The sequence below is a fragment of the Dromiciops gliroides genome, chromosome 4 (genome assembly GCF_019393635.1).
Source record: "Dromiciops gliroides isolate mDroGli1 chromosome 4, mDroGli1.pri, whole genome shotgun sequence".
Lineage (NCBI taxonomy): Eukaryota > Metazoa > Chordata > Mammalia > Microbiotheria > Microbiotheriidae > Dromiciops > Dromiciops gliroides.
In genome coordinates this window covers 422207304-422226522 of record NC_057864.1, presented here as the reverse complement: position 1 = coordinate 422226522, position 19219 = coordinate 422207304, and the positions used below count along the sequence as shown (strand labels likewise).

Genomic DNA, 19219 nt, shown 5'->3' with positions numbered 1-19219 from the left:
TAGCAATTCCTTCCTCCCTTTACAGTCTTCTTATGCCCCACTGCCCATCATCCACTCTGCAAGATGGAGAAACTCTCTAAACCCTGGGCCTTTTCATTGGCAATTCCATGTGTCTGGAATCCTCCTCTTCCTCATTTTTTGCCCCTTGACTTCCCTCAATACCAGCTAAAATGCCACTTTTTTTCTCCCACTTATCCTATCCATATTTTGTTTATACATAGTTATTTTCACATTGGTTCTACATTAGATTGTGAGCTCCTTGAAGGCAAGGATTGGTTTTTTAGTTTCTTTGTCTCTCCAGCACATCCCATGCATGGTCCACAGTAGTTACTTAATTAATGTTTTAGACTGACTTACCACTAGTATAGCCAGAAGAGCTATCTGGATATGCTGATTTCTAATTCGCTGCTCTTTCCACTAAACAATCTGGCAGTCAAAATGAAATTCAGTCCTAATTGAATCCTTGAGAGTTTGCAAAGTGCTTCATGTCCATTTGGTTCTCACAACATTCTTAGGAGGTAAGAACTATTATTGTCACTCAGGATCACCCATCTAGTAAGTATCTAAAACAGAATTTGAACTCTGGCAAAACCAATGCAAACAAAATTAGAAGGAAAGCAGTGTGAGATTTAAAATTGGATACAAGAGCATTAAACTCCCCTTTAACCTTTCCCTTATATATCTCCCAGACCAGTAAGTGAAAGAAGTCTCTGAGCTTTAGTTAGAGCTTTTATTGTTTGGGAATTAATTAGCCAACAAAACAAGGTGATGTTGATTAGAGGGATAGGAAAGTAGAAATACAAATAAATAGTCTTAGATCTAAGCTTAGTCTATATTCCATATAGCACTCACCAAATTCCATAACCACCTCTGAGGCTGAGAACTGCATCAAGCACGTGCTGTTACAGAGGACCAGGCCGATCACCAAGGACCACACTGTTGAACTTGAGTCAGTGTCTGTGTGTGCAGAGCAAGCCAGCGGGCAAGGAGAGAAAAAAGACATCACTTCCATTTTCTCCTTGCCTTTAAGTTCGCACCCCGGAAGTGGAGTGCTTAGCAGATGCACAGGCGATTCGTCATGGTCTCCTCCCCAAAAGGGTGGTCCTTCAAAAACTGGCATCTTTCAGTTATCCTAACTGATTGTTAAAAGCTTTCACTTTTTACCACAGCAGAAAGCTGGGAAATAATTTTTTACTGCCAGTATTTCTAATAAAGGCCTCATGTCTAAAATATTTAGAGAATTTAATCAAATATATAAGAATATAAACCATTCCCCAATTGAGACATAGTCAAAGAATATGAACCAGCAGTTTCCAGATTAAGAAATTAAAGGTATCTATAGCCATTGGAAAAAATGGTCTCAGTCACTACTGATTTGAGAAATGCTAATTAAAACTATTCTGAGGTACTACCTCACATCTATCCAATTGACTAATAAAAAGGGAAAATGGTAAATGTTGGAGAAGATGTGGGAAAATTGGAACATTAATGCACTGTTGGTGGAGTTGTGAACTGATCCAACCATTCTGGAGAGCATTTTGGAACTATGCCCAAAAGGCTATAAAACTGTGCATACCCGTTGACCTAGCAATACCAGTACTAGGTCTGTATTCCAAAGAGATCATAAAAATGGGAAAACGACCCACACGGTCAAAAATCTTTATAGCAGCTCTTTTAGTGGTGGCAAAGAATTGGAAATTGAAGGCATGCCCATCAATTGGGGATGGCTAGACAAGTTGTGGTATATGAAAGTAATGGAATATTATTGTGCTATAATAAATGATAAGCAAATGGATTTCAGAAAAAACCTGGAAAGACTTAAGTGGACTGATGCTGAGTGAAGTGAGCAGGACTAGGAGAACATTGTATACAGTATCAGTAGCATTGCATGATGATCAACTGTGATAGACTTAACTCTTCTCAGCAATACAATGATCCAAGACCATGCCAAAAAGTCTCAGGATAGAAAATGCTCTTCACATTCAGAAAAAGAACTATGCAGCCTAAATGCAGATTGAAGCATACTATTTTCAATTTTGTTGTTACTTTGTTGTTGTTTGTTCTTTCCTGCATTTTTCCTTTACTTCTGATTCTTCTCTTACAACATGACTAATGTGAAAATATGTTTAACATGATTGTCATGTTAATATCATATTGTTTGCTGGCTTCAGGAGGGGGTACAGAAGGGAGAGTGGGAAAATAATATGGAACTAAAAAAATCTTTATGTGTAATTGGAAAAAAAAGTTTTAAAGAAAATTTTAAAAAGAAAAAAAGAACAATAACAACAACAAAAATGATTTCAACTCAGATCTTCTGTCCCTGAAGTCCAGTATTCTATTTTCCCAACTAGCACCCTTTAATGATTTTAAAATTTTACAAAGTTCTGTAGTTATGTTATCTCATTTGAAGTTTTGCAAAGTGCTTACAAATACCATTTCATTTTATACTCAAGAACTGTGAGAGTTTGTATTATTTTTATTTTTAAGATGGGGGAACTGAGGCAGGTAGAAATCAAATGATTTGCCCAAGGTTACATAGTTGATAAGTGTCTGAGTCCACATTTGAACTCAGGTGTTCTTAGCTCTAGACCCAGTGTTCTATCCATTTTACTGCCTAGCTGTCTCTAGCTGTCAGATTTTTTTTTTTTTTTTGCAGGGCTATGGGGATTATGTGACTTGCCCAGGGTCAGACAGCTAGTAAGTATCAAGTGTCTGAGGCTGGTTTTGAACTCAGGTCCTCCTGAATCCAGGGCCGGTGCTTTATCCACTATGCCACCTAGCTGCCCTCTAGCTGTCAGATTAGAAAACTGAATGGAAAAGATTTGGAAATGCTTTTCCCAATATCACACAGTCAGGTAATAGTAGAGGCAGTGTTTGTGGATTCTTAGAACATAGTATTTAAGAGATGGGAGAGACTCCAGGGATCATCCAGTCCAGAACATATTCAAACCCATCTCTCCTTACTTTGTTCAGGGCTTTTCCAGTATACTCACCAGTCTGCTGTTCAATAGCAATAATCTGTGTGAGATTCAGAAAATCTGTTATGAGAAGGCATGAAAACGCACAGTCATAGAGTGAAAATACATACTGTTTCACAAACTCCATAGAAAGTATTTGGGACTTGTAGAACCTTTGCACATAATAAAAGAAAAAGATGTAACTATAATAGCTTCAGAAAGAGTTAATAGTAGACATCCCTAATCCTTTTAGGTTGAAAAACAAAGAGAATAGACATGTCTTCCTGGCACCACTATCAAAGATGAAATTGATGGACCATCCTCTGTGATTAAAATTTACTTATTTTGCAATCAACAATGACGTCTAAATGAGGTGTTTCTGACTTTAAAAAAATCCCTTAGAGATTCAGGCTGTTAACTCAATTTTACTGCTAATCAGTTGCATGGAATTTAAATTACTTTGTAAAATCACATGAAAATGGAATGAATTAAATTGGACCGCCTTTCCTGAATTTCGTGCTTGTGGAGCAGAGGATGTTCCTGTTTAGATGATGACATATTTCTGGTCTTGGGCTTTTATACTGTTCCCTTTTACAGAATGCTCTATCATTTACAAGCTCTTTTACACACATTTTCCCATTTTATCCTGATAACAACCCTGCAAGTTAGATTATCCTTATATTACAATGCTCATCTTACATATAAAGAGACCGAACCTGAGACCTAGTGACTTGGCCAAGGTCACACAGCTTGTAAATGACAAGGCCCAAATTAAACCCAGGTCTTCTTGTATCCAAATCTTTTGCTCTTTCTCCTCTGCTGTGACACCTTGTTCATCATGACTGTTAGTCTGAATCACAATAGTGAAAGCCACCTTCTTTCTTAATAAGCGCAAGAGAAAATATGGAATTGAGTTCTCCGGGTTTAAGTATAGTTGAAAGAGTAGTCTAACTTACCAACAGGTTGAATTAACTTACTTTAACAACACACAGTATGTCTGCACAATCAAAATAGCCAAGTTGTGGCCTCAGACCTCATCTAATTATTTCAGCTTTTAGAAAGGAAGATTTAGAAATATGAACATAGATCCAATCAGATTCATCACTGCTATCTTGAAAAAGCATGATATTAATCGTTACTGTGATAAAAATATTGATTATGCCTTAGCTGACATAGTGACCATATTTAGGTAGGTCTTAAACTTACCGAAGAAAAGAATTCTCAGAGTCACCAGAAACCTTCACTTAAACCCTAATGTGATGTCTCAGTGCAGTATAGAGGTGAACCTATGCTCTTGAAGGCTAAAACAAAACAAAACAAGAAAACAACAACCAAAATAACACATTCAGCAGGATTTTAACAAGCTGGCTAGATTTGAAATGTGAGTCTAGTAAAAGAGAGACACACAGCACCAAACGTTCAGCCACCCAATGGTGGGTATTTTACATCTTTTTTGGTGAATTTTTTGTCATGGCACACAATGGGGTGTAGTAATGAAAACTTAAATATGGACACAATGAATAGTATATCAGGGCAGCTAAAAACAGTGATCTTAGCATTGGGAGCTATAGTATCCAGAATGAAGCAGACCAAAGTCTAATTGGGGCAGAAATGAACAAACATTTAATAAGCAGTTACTATGTGAAAAGCATCATCCTAAGCACCTTACAAATATTTTCTCATTTTATCTTCATAACAACCCTATGACATAGCTGCTATAATGATCCCCATTTTAAAGTTTGGGAAACTGAGGCAGATAGAAGTTAAGTGAATTGCCCTGGGTCACACAACTGTCCTCGTTGTTGTTGTTGTTGTTGTTGAGGTTGAGTCATTTAGTTGTGTCCAACTCTTCATGACCCCATATGGGGTTTTCTTGGCAAAGGTACTGGAGTGGTTTGCCATTTCTTTTTCCAGCTCATTTTACAGATGAGGAAACTGATTAAGATAGGATTAAGTGACTTGTCCAGAGTCACACAGCTAGTGAGTGTCTGAGGTCAAATTTGAACTCAGGTCTTCTTGAACTCAGGTCTTCCTGCCTCCAGGCCAGGTGCTCAATCCACTGTTTCACCTAGCTGCCTCTACCCTGATAAGATAAAAAATGAACTATTGTGTTTAGTATTTACCACCACATTTTTGTAGAGAATGCATTGTCCTGATTGACAATCCCTAGCTAAGTAAATAGATTCTTCCTGCCAACACCTGGCCACCTCCTACTAATTTGTGAGTCTGTGTTCTGTAAATGTCCCTTATCTTTTCTAGTCTCCATTTCAAAATAATCTCTTTGTACTGTCTTCTTTTCTTCCTTTCTTTGAGAAGGTGTGGCACATCCTTTGTAAAACTAATTGCTATCCCTACATTTCTCAATGTTATTTGCCCCCGTTCTATCCTAGCCTTGTGCATTCTTATATTCTCTATCTATAGCAAATGTAATCTGTTTTCTCCCTAAACACTGATTATTCTTTCTGCTTTCAAATATACAGTATCCACTCTGTATGGAGCAAACTGCCTCAGTTTACCCAAATAACTCGAGGAGACCACCAAGTCAAGCAGAGACAGATTTATTACATCCTCATGAGGACGGGCAAAACCCAATTACACATTGCAGTCTTGCAAAGATAGGCCCAATCCTCTAGGCTTTTATAGTAATCTTGAAAAGGACTGTGCCCACGTACACCTAGGGTGGATGAGCTCACAATCTAACATCCGATCCTGTCTCACCCAGGGTGCGTGTTCAGCTCGTGATCAATGTATGGAGACATGCATACGTGTTCCAGGAACAAGGGAGAAAAGGGGAGGAGGAACAAGGTCAAACCAAAGGAAGAGGAAGCAGGGGAGTGACAGTCAGATGTTTCAGATCTCACAGTTCCCACTGACTCTCCTCTCCGGGCCCCTGTCTCTAAAGATATTCAACCTGAATAACAGGAAGAGTCACTCAGGTGCTTCAGCATTGTTAAGGATGACAGGGTTAAAATTTATCTTTGGTTATGTTGGGAAGAAAAGAATAATCCATTGTTGGGACCCCAGGGCAAAGGGGATTCTGCTCTGAGAAAAAGAGACAATGTCACTTAACATCTGGTCTCAACTCAATGGCTGCATCCTGTGCCTAGTCCCGTCCTTTCTTCTTGAGTCCCGAGTATTGAATTGGTGGGCTAACTCCCTGACCCACTGACTGGGGTTCTGACACATGATGGATTGCAGACAAAACTAATATGTAGCTGACAAGTGGGGAGACTGAGCAGAAGTAAAAATACTGTTAATTGGCAATAAAATTTAAAGGAGACAGTGAGAATTTGACAAGCAATAAACTTCTAAACTAACTATACTGGGGTAGGGCTGGGTACCTTCCAGACCCCATCCTCAGAGTTTAATCTGACTCAAATCCATAATCATATCATACACACTCTATCATAGGAAAAAAACAACAACTTTTATTTTTCCTCCTGTAACATATTGCTTACAGAAGCTTCCATCGCCTTTGTCTTTCCCTGCCAAACTTAACTGATTGAAGTGTCTTACACCGGCATTTTATATTGCTTGCCACTAGGTAGAGTGGAACAATAGCAGGGCTCTGGTGTTTTGAGTCAGAAAACCAAATATTAAATCTTGGCTCTCTCAGTACATTTGTGAACGTGTTTAAGTTTATATTGATAGATTTGTGCTCTCATTTATAAAATTGAACTAAATCATCCTATCAGGGCTAGATCTATGATATTATCCTTTTGGGGGAGGAGGGGTGAAGAGCAAGCAAACTTTATTCTTTATTATGGGCCCGGTTCGGCTTCACGTGGGGCTGCTCCTCCTAGTCGTGCTTCAGGCTCGGTATTCTCCCAGCCAGGGCTGGGGGTCGGCCTGCACGTGGCACAGGGTGGTCAGGTGGTCGGCCAGGTGCTTTGGCGGCTTCACCGCCTCGCCCAGGTAGTGGCTCTCCAGGAATTCGCAGAGGTGTGGATCCCAGTTGACTGGAGCCCAGGGCGTGCAGCTTCAGGAGGGCCTGGTTCAGGGCAGCCTCTATGCTATCCAAGCTGTGGCCCGGCTCATCGGTTTCTGCACAGCCTGGAAGAGGACCCGGCCCCCACGTTGGTTCTGGAGCCGCATAAAGCACTCAGCGCCCTCGTGTTTGTCCTTCGCCCGGTCACGGAAAAAATGCGACACCCTTGGCAGAGTGACATGGTCCCGCTCGAAATAGAAACCGAGGGACAGGTAGGAGTAGGAGTCCTACAGGTAGGGATTGGCCAGGCTGTTGACCGCGACCTCAGCCTCTGAGAAGTTTTGGAGGATCTGAGAGGTGGAGTTCATCGCACAGAAGGCAACGGGAGAAGGTGGCTAGTCCTGGAGCTGTTTGGTCTCGGAGGCAGATGGTCTAGAAAGTGGGGTCTGGTGGTCCCAGAGGCTGGTGGGCTGCAGAAGGCGAAGATCTAACGCGAGGGGATCTGGGGGAATCCCGGGTCTGCTCTGTCCAAACACTGCTGAAGCAAGAACCAGAGCTGGGCGAAGAGGTCTTGATATTATGAACGTTCCTGAGTGTATTACTGCCACTTGTTTTTAGCATTTCAAGATTTTGATGGGTAAATGCCAACCAATTCATTCCTTCTTGACCTTGGTGACTCTTGTCTGTATTTTCCATGGACCACCAGAGAGGATCTAATATGGTGTTTTCCTTTAGGTTTCTTGACATTAAGTGGGTACCAATGCATAGTACTGACTGTACATGTGTTATCAATCAAAAAATAGCTAGCTCTTTGCTAGGTGTTCAAGGTACAAATACGGGGAATGAAACAATCTCTACTTATAATATACTTATATTCTCATGTCATTACTTGCTTTTACTCTGACTGGACCATCTCTTCTAGTCATACCACATCATGCTGTTCTTCCAGGATGTCTCATATCTGTTCTTTTGCCCAGTTCTTGTTTATATGCTGAAAGGTCTTTTATTCCATCATGTAGTTTTCTATTACCTTCCGGGGACCTGCAATTTTGATTCTTTGGATATCTGGGTATTATTACCACAACCTAGCAGCATGAAAATATTGGTGTTAAAATTCAAAGTTTGGAAAACATTGGACAAATACAATGGAATTTAATTAAAAACTTTTTTTTTTGTTACTTAGCAAGGTCAGCGTAATTGCTATGTACATATTCAAATTATATTCTCATCTTGTGTATGATATTTTCATTTTTGAAGATAAGGAAAAATATTGATTTGTCTAAAATTTCATTATTTTAAATGTGAAATATTGAGCTTTCTTTTCTCTTTATACAGAATATCCTGGGATTGAATCCTCGGATTCAGAACTATGCCACTCTCCATTCTACATCAAGTAAGAAATTAGACAAGAAAAAATGGAAAAGAAATTCTGATAAAGACTGCTCTGTAAGTACTGTTCAAACATGATTTCATATAAAAATTCTATTGATATTTATACTAAAGAATCTAATTTTTAGTATTTCTGAGTGTAAGGAAATTGTGGTTGAGGAGATGGTGGAAGGAATATAAACACTGGAAGGTACATGAGGCAAGCAGTTTATTATGCAGACATGTGTGCAGCATCCTTGTCCTACAGATCCGCAGGCACACAATGATGGTTAGGACTTTGGGCTTATCTTGATTGATTGAGAACCCAGTTTTTTGAGATCCTCTATCTAGCCTTATATCTCTTTGCTCTTTCTAGGCAGATTTCTAGGGACTTTGAAGGATAGAGATCTTAGGGGTAGTCAGTCAGTGGATGGACTGGACTTATCAACCACAAGGACACTGTGATTAGTAAAGTTTGCTAACTGATTAACTGAATTTAAAAGATTCCTAAGCTGACAGTTTCCTAACCTTGTATTCTTAACACTAAATGTAGCTGACCAAGCCAGTTATTGGGTACATAGGGACTTCTCAGTATATAGGCAGGTCAATCAATGGTTAAAAATGGATATATTTAAAATAACTTAAGGCCTAACTGAAGGTGAAGTCTTACTCTCAGGAATGCAGATATTGGAGAACCCCAATTGTGATTGTTCTACAATCATTCCAAATTCTGAGTTCAAAATGTTTACAAAATACATTTAGTTGAAGTATCATGGCAATATTCGCTAAATTATTTCTGATTTTCTACACTCAGAATTCATTTAAATGATGTGTTGAATATGCTTTGACCCAAAAACCTTTATTTCCATCTATAGAAATCCATATTTTTGCCAGCAATACTGTTGTTGTTGATTTCTTTTAGTCATTTCAGACTCTCTGTGACCCCATTTGGGGTTTTCTTAGCAAAGATACTGGAGTAGTTTTCCAGTTCCTTCTCCAGCTTGTTTTACAGATGAGGAAACTGAGGCAAACAGGTTTAAGTGACTTGCCCAGGATCATACAGCTAGGAAGTGTCTGGAGCCAGATTTGAACTCAAGAAGATGAGTCTTCCTGACTCCAGGCCTGGCACTTGATCCACTGCCCTGACACTCTTATTAGCAATGTTTCCCTCCATTTTATCAAATAGCTTAAGTGCATTTTCTAATTATTAACAGGACCTAAATAAGACCCCTTGTAGTGTTATGAAGTCCTAAAACAAATCGGGCAAAATCTTTTTTCTTCCCAATATAGGGTTTTGTTTTTGTTTTTTAAAGAAAGCAATAGTGGGTTAATCTGGGAAGGCTTCCAGCTGAAGTCTAGTCATCAAGCACAGCCTCTTAAAAGTGGAAAATAATTTTCACATACTGAGAGAATATCATAGAAAGGTTGCAGTTGTCAAGTGTAATGACTTTGGAACTAAAGTAAGGTTAATGATGAGCTGGGAATGTTGAAATCCTTATCTTCATATAGAGGAACAATTTTCTGGGCATTGAAGAGGTGCCCTGGATGATGGATAATTATGTTGTTTTAGGGATAGTGAGGCCGTTAGGTGGTGACATGGATAGAGTGCGGGGCCTGAAGTCAAGAAAACTCCTCCTCCTGAGTTCAAATCTAACTTCAGACACTTCTAGCTGTGTGAACCTGGGCAAGTCACGAGACCCTATTTGCCTCAGTTTCCTCATCTGTAAAATGAACTGGAGAAAGAAATGGCGATCCACTTTTATGGTTATGAAATTTCTCCAGATATCAAGCAAGAATTTTCTTTTGGCAACTTCTACCTATCACTCCTGGTTCTGCTGTCTAGAGCAGTTGATTGAAAGCAGCTATTGTTTTCTCATGAATCTTCTCTGTTAATTAAACATATTTAGTTCTTTCAAGTGATTCTTCTATGCCATGGACTCAGGAATCTTTACCATCCTGTTTTTCTTCCTCTTGCCAGTCTCCATTTTATTATTATTATTATTAAATCTAATAATAGCTATCATTTATATAGACTTTAAGGTTTGCAAAGTGCTTTATAAATATTATCCTAACAATAAACCTGGGAAGTAGGTGATATTATTATTCCAATTTTATAGATAAGGAGACTGAGGCAAGCAGAAGTTGTTATTTGATGAGTGTCACACAGCTAAATAGTGTGTGAGGTTGGATTTAACTTCAGGTCTTTCTCATTCCAATTCAAGCACCCTATTCTCTGCTCCACAAAGCTAGCTGTTTGTTTTAAACCATGAAACACAGAACCACACAGCAATCCCAAGAGTCCAAGTACAATGAAACTATCACCTCACTATCTCCAGAAGCTGTGGTCCTCCTAACACAACCCAAGATTCCATGTACATTTTTTTGTACTCATGTATAAGATTTTTCAATCATGCCTTTTGAATTTCATCTTATTAGAATCATCACAATACCTGTCAAGATTATTTTCGATCCTATCATCTACTGAGTTAGCTATCTTCTCCCCCTCTCCAGTTTTGTGTCATCTGCAAATCGAATATACTGTCTATGCCTTTATTGAAGTCATTGACAAACATGTTTACCAGCATGAGGAAAGCATAGCTGTGTGAGGCAGTTCACTGGAGACCTCTTGCTACATTGATATTTAACCATTGATTAAAAGTTGACATTGGATTCTTTGAATCCCTCCATTCAGTCAGTTCTGAACACATCTAATTAAATTATTGCCTAATTCATATGTCTCCACCTCTAGAAGAATAATGAGATGCTTAATCAAAAGTTTGCTAAAATCTAAATGAGGTACTTAGCCACAGCATTCCTACTATCCTGCCAGATAAGAAAAGGGTTAGTCTGGCATGACCTATTCTAGATGAAACCATTCTGATTGTTCATAATCACTGCTTCCCTGCCTCCTTGCTCACCTACCAATTCTTTAATCATCCACTTCAGAATTTTCCTAAGAAATCTACATCAAGAGTTTATTAGCTTATTGTTTGTGGACTGTTCTCCTTTTTGTTTGTTTTTGAGAATCAGTATACATTTGCCTTTTTCCAATGATTTGCTAACTCTACTTTTTTCACAATCTTTCAGATATTACTGACAGTGCTCAGTAATTTCATCAACTAATTCTTTCAAAACCAGATGATGTATTTTATCTGAACTAGGTGGCTTGAATTCATCAACTAAGATCTATCTCACCATTTGCTACCTATCTTGGGTCCTAATTCCCTATTAATCATGTCTGTTTCTTCTAGTGCAATGATCATTCTCCTTGCAGAAAAAAAAAAATGGAAACAAAGTGAGATTCAAGTGGTTTTGCCTTCTTTCTCTTGTCAGTTGTCATCATTCCATCCATCCCAAGCAGATGCCCTCTACTTTCTTTGCTCCTTCTTTTCCTCACATTATTTGTCCTTGGCTCTTCTCACTGACCTCAGTGCTTGCTTTAGTCCTCCTGACACTACAACTAGATTTGATGGGATATTGTCACCTTCCTCATTCTGGTTCCTATTTCTCTCTCCTGGTTCTTCGCCTACCTTTTTGACTGCTCTTTCTCGGTCTCCCCTGATGGGTCTTCATCCAGGTCTCCCATACTAACTGTGGATGTTGCCCAATGCTCTATCCTGAGCCCCCTTTTCCCTCTATGCTATTTGGTTTGGTGACATTATTAGCTCCCAAGGATTCAATTGTCATGTCTATGCATATGATTTTTAGTTCTATTTTTTCCAGCCTTAGACTCTTTCTTGACTTCTAGCCTCATATCTTCAACTGTCTTTTGGATATCTTGAACTAGATGTCCAGTTAGTATCTTAAACTCAACATGTCCAAAACTGAACTGATTTTCTCCCACATCAATCCTCTCTCCCCCTTCTTAAGTAAGTATCCTACTAGTGTCAAGGGCAAAAGTACCCTCTTAGTCTCCAAGGTTTACAACACAGATATCATCCTGGACTTCTCAGTCTCTTATATTCCCTTCACTAATGTATTGCCAACTCCTGTTGATTCTACCTTTATAATATATCTTTCCTGCATAAGCCCCTATCTCTGTTCTGACACAATTGCTACTCTGGTACTGGATCTTATCACCTTGGCAACTGATTGGATCATGGGAGTGACAAATACTGTGGAGTCTATGAGATATCAAGTTTCAGATATTCAATTATCAGAGCTGTGAAACAGGAGATAAGGAGACAGACTAGGGCTGGACAGATAGGTTTGAGAATCATCTATAAAGAGATGGTAACTGGATTCATTGGAGCTAATGAGATCACCAAATGAAATAGTATGGAGGAAGAAGAGAAAAGAGCCCTGGACAGTGGCTTGGGAAGATACACATTATTAGCTAGTGAGACCTGGATGAAGATCCATAAAAAGAAATTGAGAATGAGGTCAGACAGGTAAGAAACAAATGGGGAAAGAGCAGTGTCCCAAAAACCTGGAAAGAAGAGAATATTGAGAAGAGGTGAAGTGTTCAATGGAGTCAGAAACTGCAGAGAGGTCAAGAAGGATGAGATCTGAGAAAAAGCTTTAAGATTCGCTAATTTAAAAGTTATTGATAACCAGAGAGAGCAGTTTCAGTTGAATGATGAGGTCAGAAGCTGGATTGCAGAAGGTTAGAAGAGAGCGAGAAGAAAAAAAGTAGAGATACTGATGATTGAAGAAGGCCTTCTCAAGTTTAGCCACAAAAAGGAGGAAAGATATAAGATGATAGCTAGTGGGGATAGGTGAATAAAGTAGGAAGTTTTTGAGAATGGGGGAGACACGGTAATGTTTGTAGGCAGTGGGAAGAAGCCAGTAGACAGTAAGAGATTAAATATAGTGGGGATGATGAAGGGGGAAATCTGCTGAAAAAGAGGGAATGGAATGGGATCACTTGTACAAGTAGAGGTGTTGACCTTGGCAAGAAAGGCCACCTCATTATGTGAGATGAGAATGAAGGAGGAGATAGAAATAGTGAAGGCATCAGGGTGATGTGTGAGGTTGTGTGAAGAGGGAGGTCTTAGCAAATGGCCTCAATTTTTTAGTAACATTTGAGGCAAGGTTCTCTTTGGAGAGGATGGTGAGAGGGAGAGTTATGGGAAATCTGAGAAAAGATGAAAAGAATTATAAGAGCTTCTGTGCTAAGTGGAACAATAAGTTAATTACAGAGGTTGTGTAAAGATTGTCTTGCTACAATTAGGGCCTAGGAGGGGTTATCTAACATGTGTTTTTAGCAGACTAAGTCCACTGGACTGAGTCCAACACAAATATATGGCTTTTCCATCACCACTAAGGCATAAATCAAAAACACCAAATAGGCCAGGTTCAATAGGATGTATTGAATTTTTATAGGATCTCTCCTTTTAAGTTCAATCTGTTTCTATTCACTGAGAATCTATTATGCAGTTGTTGAATGTATGCAAGGCACTATGTTGATAATACAAAGATGACTAGAACAAAAATCATTGTAGACCATCATAAGAAGAATATAGTGAAAGGTCTAGATTGTTTAAAAATATGAGGAAGGAAGATTAGTTTTACCTGAGGTGACCCCAGGAAAACTTCAGAAAAAAGGGGTCATAACTTATCATGTCTTTGGAGGAAAGGAAGGATTTAATTAATTTTGAAGTGGAAGGAGCATATGTCTGTACTTTTCCAAAACAATTTTTAATAACTAATTAGTGATTACTACTTTAGAGACATATTCATTTAATGGCTAACCTGTATTCTCTTACTCCCCTGTAAATTCATGACTATAACATAATATTAAAATGCTAAAACAAAACAAAAATCCCTAGACAAAACAAAAAGATACCTAAGTAGTACCTATATTCCCTTAATGCTATACCCTTTTTACAAATGAGGAACCTGAGACTTGGGGAGGTTAACTAGATATCCCAGGGTCAAATGGTTAATAAATGTTAGATAGGAATCCAGATCTCCCAGGGGGTTAAGGCCATTGCAGTTTCTACTACATCCAAGCAAAATAATTATGCTGAATAGGTTTAACTTACTAGCTATGTGACCTTGGACAAGTCACTCACTTAACCCCCAAAAAATAGAAAAGAAAAAGAAAAAATCATGTTTTCAAAATTTGTTAATCCAAGTGGTAGAGAACTAAGGAATTTCCTCTACTGTTCAAAGTATTGAAAGTGAATCATATTACTCCATTAAAAAGGTTAATTTATTGTCTTAAAAATTTTGTACATCTTACAGATATTCCAGGTGATAATAAAGATTGATCCAAGACAAATGTTCATTTGAATCTGACTAGTATAAAGAGAGGGCCCTCTTAACTTTATCTCAAGATTTACCATCTAGATCTATAATAACTTCAAGTATCATGATACATTAGAATCTCTCTTGGACAACCTATGCTATAGAATACTAATATAGGATTCTACAATGACAGATTCTCTTTCACAGGTAGAAAATGTGCTGCAAAATGATAATTGCCCAACAAGGGACAGTAGCTCCAACTCTTGATTTCCTGAGGCTAAGGTTACAGGAGAGCTTTAATTATTTACTTCAGTGTGATCCCAAATCCCTCCCTGTCCATGTGACACACAAATTAAACTCATTTGTAATTGTCAGCCATATCACTTGTATGTTGCCATTCTCTTGTGTTTTAGTTGGATAATACTTAAACAATGATGCTAAGTTTGGGCTACACTATTTGATAATTAGAATGTTAGAGTGCTAGAAAGACACTTGCTTCCTGATTTGGCTTCGTTGCTGAGAATTGGGTCTATAGAAGTGTAATTCTGTGATTTCAAAAAAGCACTTTAGCTTTGTCATCAAAAATGAATCAACTTTCCATTTGCAACTAAAACCTGTTCCAACTCCTGAGCACCTCTATTCCTTTCTTTAAAGTCATGCAGAAACTGTAATCTATGACTTCTGTTTTTAAAATTTAGATTTATATCTATAGAAATAGATCCAGAGGAACTGATATGTTTTTTAGTTCTCACCAGACAAAATATTCTGAGAGAGACATGAGTAAGAGTAACTGATCAATGAGTCTACTTTTGCCACCTTGCATTTAGATTTAGTCTAAAAGTAGTAGCAAAGAGTGAAAAGAAGACTGAATTTAGAGATTAGGACACTGAGAAAAGGGGAAAAACATTAAATAAAATCTAAATGCCCCCCCCAAGGTGAATAATCTTTTAGTTCCCTTAAGCATTTAGCACAATAATGTACATATATTTGGCACTGAATAAATATTTGTTGAATTAAACTGGGAACAAGATTTGTGAACATTTTGGTACCCAGAAATTTTTAGACTACATTTTGGGGGCACAAACTACTTCTGCCAATTTTCTTTAATAGTATATAATTTGCATAATGATATAATGGACTCTCTTGCTTTTTCCCCACCCCCTCCCTTACCTCTCCTGTTTCTGGTATTAACTCCTAGTTCATAACCATCTTTATTTAGTTCTTCGGATGTATCTATAAATAGGAATTCAAGACTTTCTTGTTTCTGATGTAATTAGTTACAACACCCATTGTGAAGCATAGAAACAACAAGGTGAATTAAAACGTCCCTTGTCTCATCTAAACATGTTAAACGAACAACATTTTAAGAAATTTTTCTTTTGGAAGGAAGATGCTCTTTTTGAAAAAAAATCTTATCGAACAATATAAAGTATTTTTTAATGATAGGAAAAGAGCTAGAATGGAAATAGTTTTAATTTTTACAGACTCTTTAAATATTCAAAAATCTTATATTTTCTGTGATAGCCTGATATCATCATTGCAGCTCCAGTATGGGATTGTATGGTTTATTATAGGTAAATAAGTTGTGTATAATAAAACAGACGTGTGTAAAAACTATGTCTAGAAAACAAAATATGTATATTTAAAATATATTAATAAAACATATTACTATATTTACAAATAAGAAATATTATCACATGTAGGAAAATAAGATGCCCTGGACAAAAGAAATCAGATAAATTGTCTTCACAGTCTAACAGTATATTTTACCTTTGCAAAACATTTATTTGGTGTTCATTGCAAATAAATATCTCAGTTTAGCTGTTTTGCGAATAGTCATACAATGGCAGCTGTCTCTCTAATCGTTACCCTATTCAGACGCTAATGGATGGAACATACGTAGAATGCTAGTAGTATGAATAGGTATACAATGGCAACAGTCTTTTTAATCACAGCAGTATTCAAACCCTAATCGGTGTGATGATTAAGGGACATTAGAGAGAGCACTTTGACATCTGATTCTTTGAACTGATGTCTGTTCAGACTGCACTCTATAGTGCTCATCATGGCCAGACTGATTTCCTTAAATAAAATGCTATGATTCCCAATGTAGAAAATATTACATTAGAATTTATTGAAATGATTAGGGAATTTAGAAGTTTTGTGGTTTTTTTTTTCCTCCCTGACTGGGAATTCAGTGTCTACTGTGTGCTGAGTACTGTGCACATTAATAATGCATGGATTACCTTGAATATCAGTAAATGTTGAGAAATAAGAGGGGGAAAAAAAGACCTTGCTATAGTCAGGATATACTAATAACAGAAAAGCAACAGAGGCTTGAAAATGTGTGATCATGATCCTCCAATATTGAAATGTATCCATGAATTTTTAAATATTTGGATTTTCAGATAGCTGAATCAAGATGAACACATCCCAAGTGTAATGTGTTTACTGCTTTTTTCCTCAAACCCAAAGCATTTTTCAGCATTACTTATCGTTAGTTGAGTCAAGAAATAAAATTATTCTATAACACTTAGTTCTGATCCTTTTTAGCATTAATAAAATAGGGTTTTGATAGGTGGAAAAAATATGTGTGTGTGTATTTTATTTCCAGGATGAGTATGCAAAGGTGGCATAATCACAACAACATAAACATAAAACACATTATTTACCTAATCTCATTTGGGTAGACTGACCAATAGTAGAGGTTCAATAGTGTAAAAAAAAGACCATTGAATTTGTCTTCAAAAGACCAGAATGTGAATTCTGGTTCTGACAGTGATTACCTGTAAAACCTTGAGTGAATCATTTCTCTGAGCCTCAGTTTCCTTGCCTGTTAAATAGGTCAATAATATCTATATTCTGAAGTTTGATATGAATACAAGTAATTGTTATTCCAACTTTAAAATCGTATTATCTAAAGAATATAAAAGGATGGATTTCTAAAGGCAGCTTGAGGCTATTTTTGTCATACAGTACTTTGAAAGAGAGGATTTGGAATTTGGCATTTATCCTTTAGGGCTTCATAATCTGGTTAAAGGGCTTATTAATTCCATTAATTCCAAAATTTTTGATCATTGTATTTCAACATAATTAGTTTCTTTGCAATCATATATATTTTATGCATTTAAAATATTATTCTGAGAATAATGTTTTTGCTTTATTGTTTGAGAATAATGTTTGTCCATAGATTTTGCTACATTGTCAAAGAGTTTCATGATTCAAAAAAAAAAGGGCAAAAGAGCCCTACTTTAGGTTATGTGTCAACATTGAATGATTTTAAGCCTGTAGATCTTTTATGAAAATGTTGCTTTAGGAAAATTAATTAAGTAGTGGTGTGCCAGATGGATTAGAAGCAGGGTGTTCTGGCAAATGTTTAACAAGCAGCAATCTGGGGGGAAAATGTATGCAGGACATAGTTTCAAGTTTAATCTTCATTATTAACATTGATCTCCATCAATTTCTTAAATCCAGAAAATCAACAAAACAATAAATAGAGCCCTGATTTGTAGCATTTGATGATGAACAATGTGTAAATATTCACAATGAAAATTAAACACTTGGCTGTGGTAGCACATCATCTGGCAACCAGGAGATACTAAATTGGGAACAGGGATATCAGTTTAGAGATTTTTATGGTAGTCGGGGGATAAAATGCTGGATTGGGATGATAGTTATGGAAACAGAAAGGGCAAGAAGAAACGATGAAGAAATATTTTAAAGGAATTATGGTTCAACTTTGGTGTTTAATTGACTCTAAGGGCATGTAGTAGACAAAGGGATAAGCATATTGATACTAAGATTTCAAATATGGTTAACTAGAATGATGTTGATAACACTGATGGAAAAATATAGGACAGAAGCGTAGATGTATTTGGGAGATAAAACAATGAATTTCATTTTTAGACATGTTGAATTTGAAATGATAGCAGCTGAAAATGTCTAACAAGTAGTAATGGACATGAAATAGGCTTTGAGAGAGAAAAAGAAATAAAAATTTTGAAGTCATCTACAAAACAGTAATAGTTGAAATAATTTACATAAATGATATCTATTAATGGGGGAAAAAGATATAGAAGGACAGAGGATTGTAGACTGAATTTTGGAATTTGCCCATGTAAACAGGTAGGAAGAAGAAGAAAACACCCTGGAAACTCAGTTTAGAATCTGAAGTCCCTGGTTCTTATTTTTGTGTGTCATGGACCCCTTTGGTAGTCTTGTGAAGCCAATGAACTTTTCTCAGAATAATTTATTTAAATGCATAAAAATATAACTACCAAACCATTTATATTGGAATGAAGATATATATTTTCCCATCTAAGTTCCTAGACCTCCTAAAACCTGTCCTTGGACACTCACACCCATTTAGTGTATTCCAGGTTAAGAGCTCCTGAAAAGCTTAAGGAAACAACACATACATGAGTATTAGTTATTGTTATGATTTAATATTAAAAGGATCTCGTGGATACTTAATAGAATATATTTTAATATCTAAGCCCTAATCACATTGTATCCTATAGTGTTTGCTATCTTTTAGGATTAAATAATCCTAATTGTTATGTTGAGAACTCAAGAAGACTAAGATAGATAAAGTAAGACTATGACAGGCCCAATATATGACCTTCAAAACACTATTTTTGTAGGAAGTTAAAAAATAAAAAAAATTCTTCTTTCTTGACACAGGTAAAGGATGAAAGGGGTAACAGATTTTTTTTTCTTTAATGTTCCTTAATGCAGCAGCTTCTGATCAGCCTTCATTGTAACTGGTAAAAGC

The 19219-nt window shown here is 37.1% G+C and overlaps 1 protein-coding gene across 1 annotated transcript in view; it reads left to right on the top strand.

Annotated features, from left to right (window-relative positions):
• The window catches only part of DPYD (dihydropyrimidine dehydrogenase), a 1058206-nt gene that overhangs the window by 81360 nt on the left and 957627 nt on the right, over positions 1-19219 (top strand). The window contains 1 exon segment of the mRNA XM_043962696.1: positions 8221-8331. Coding sequence (XP_043818631.1) covers positions 8221-8331 — 111 coding nt within the window.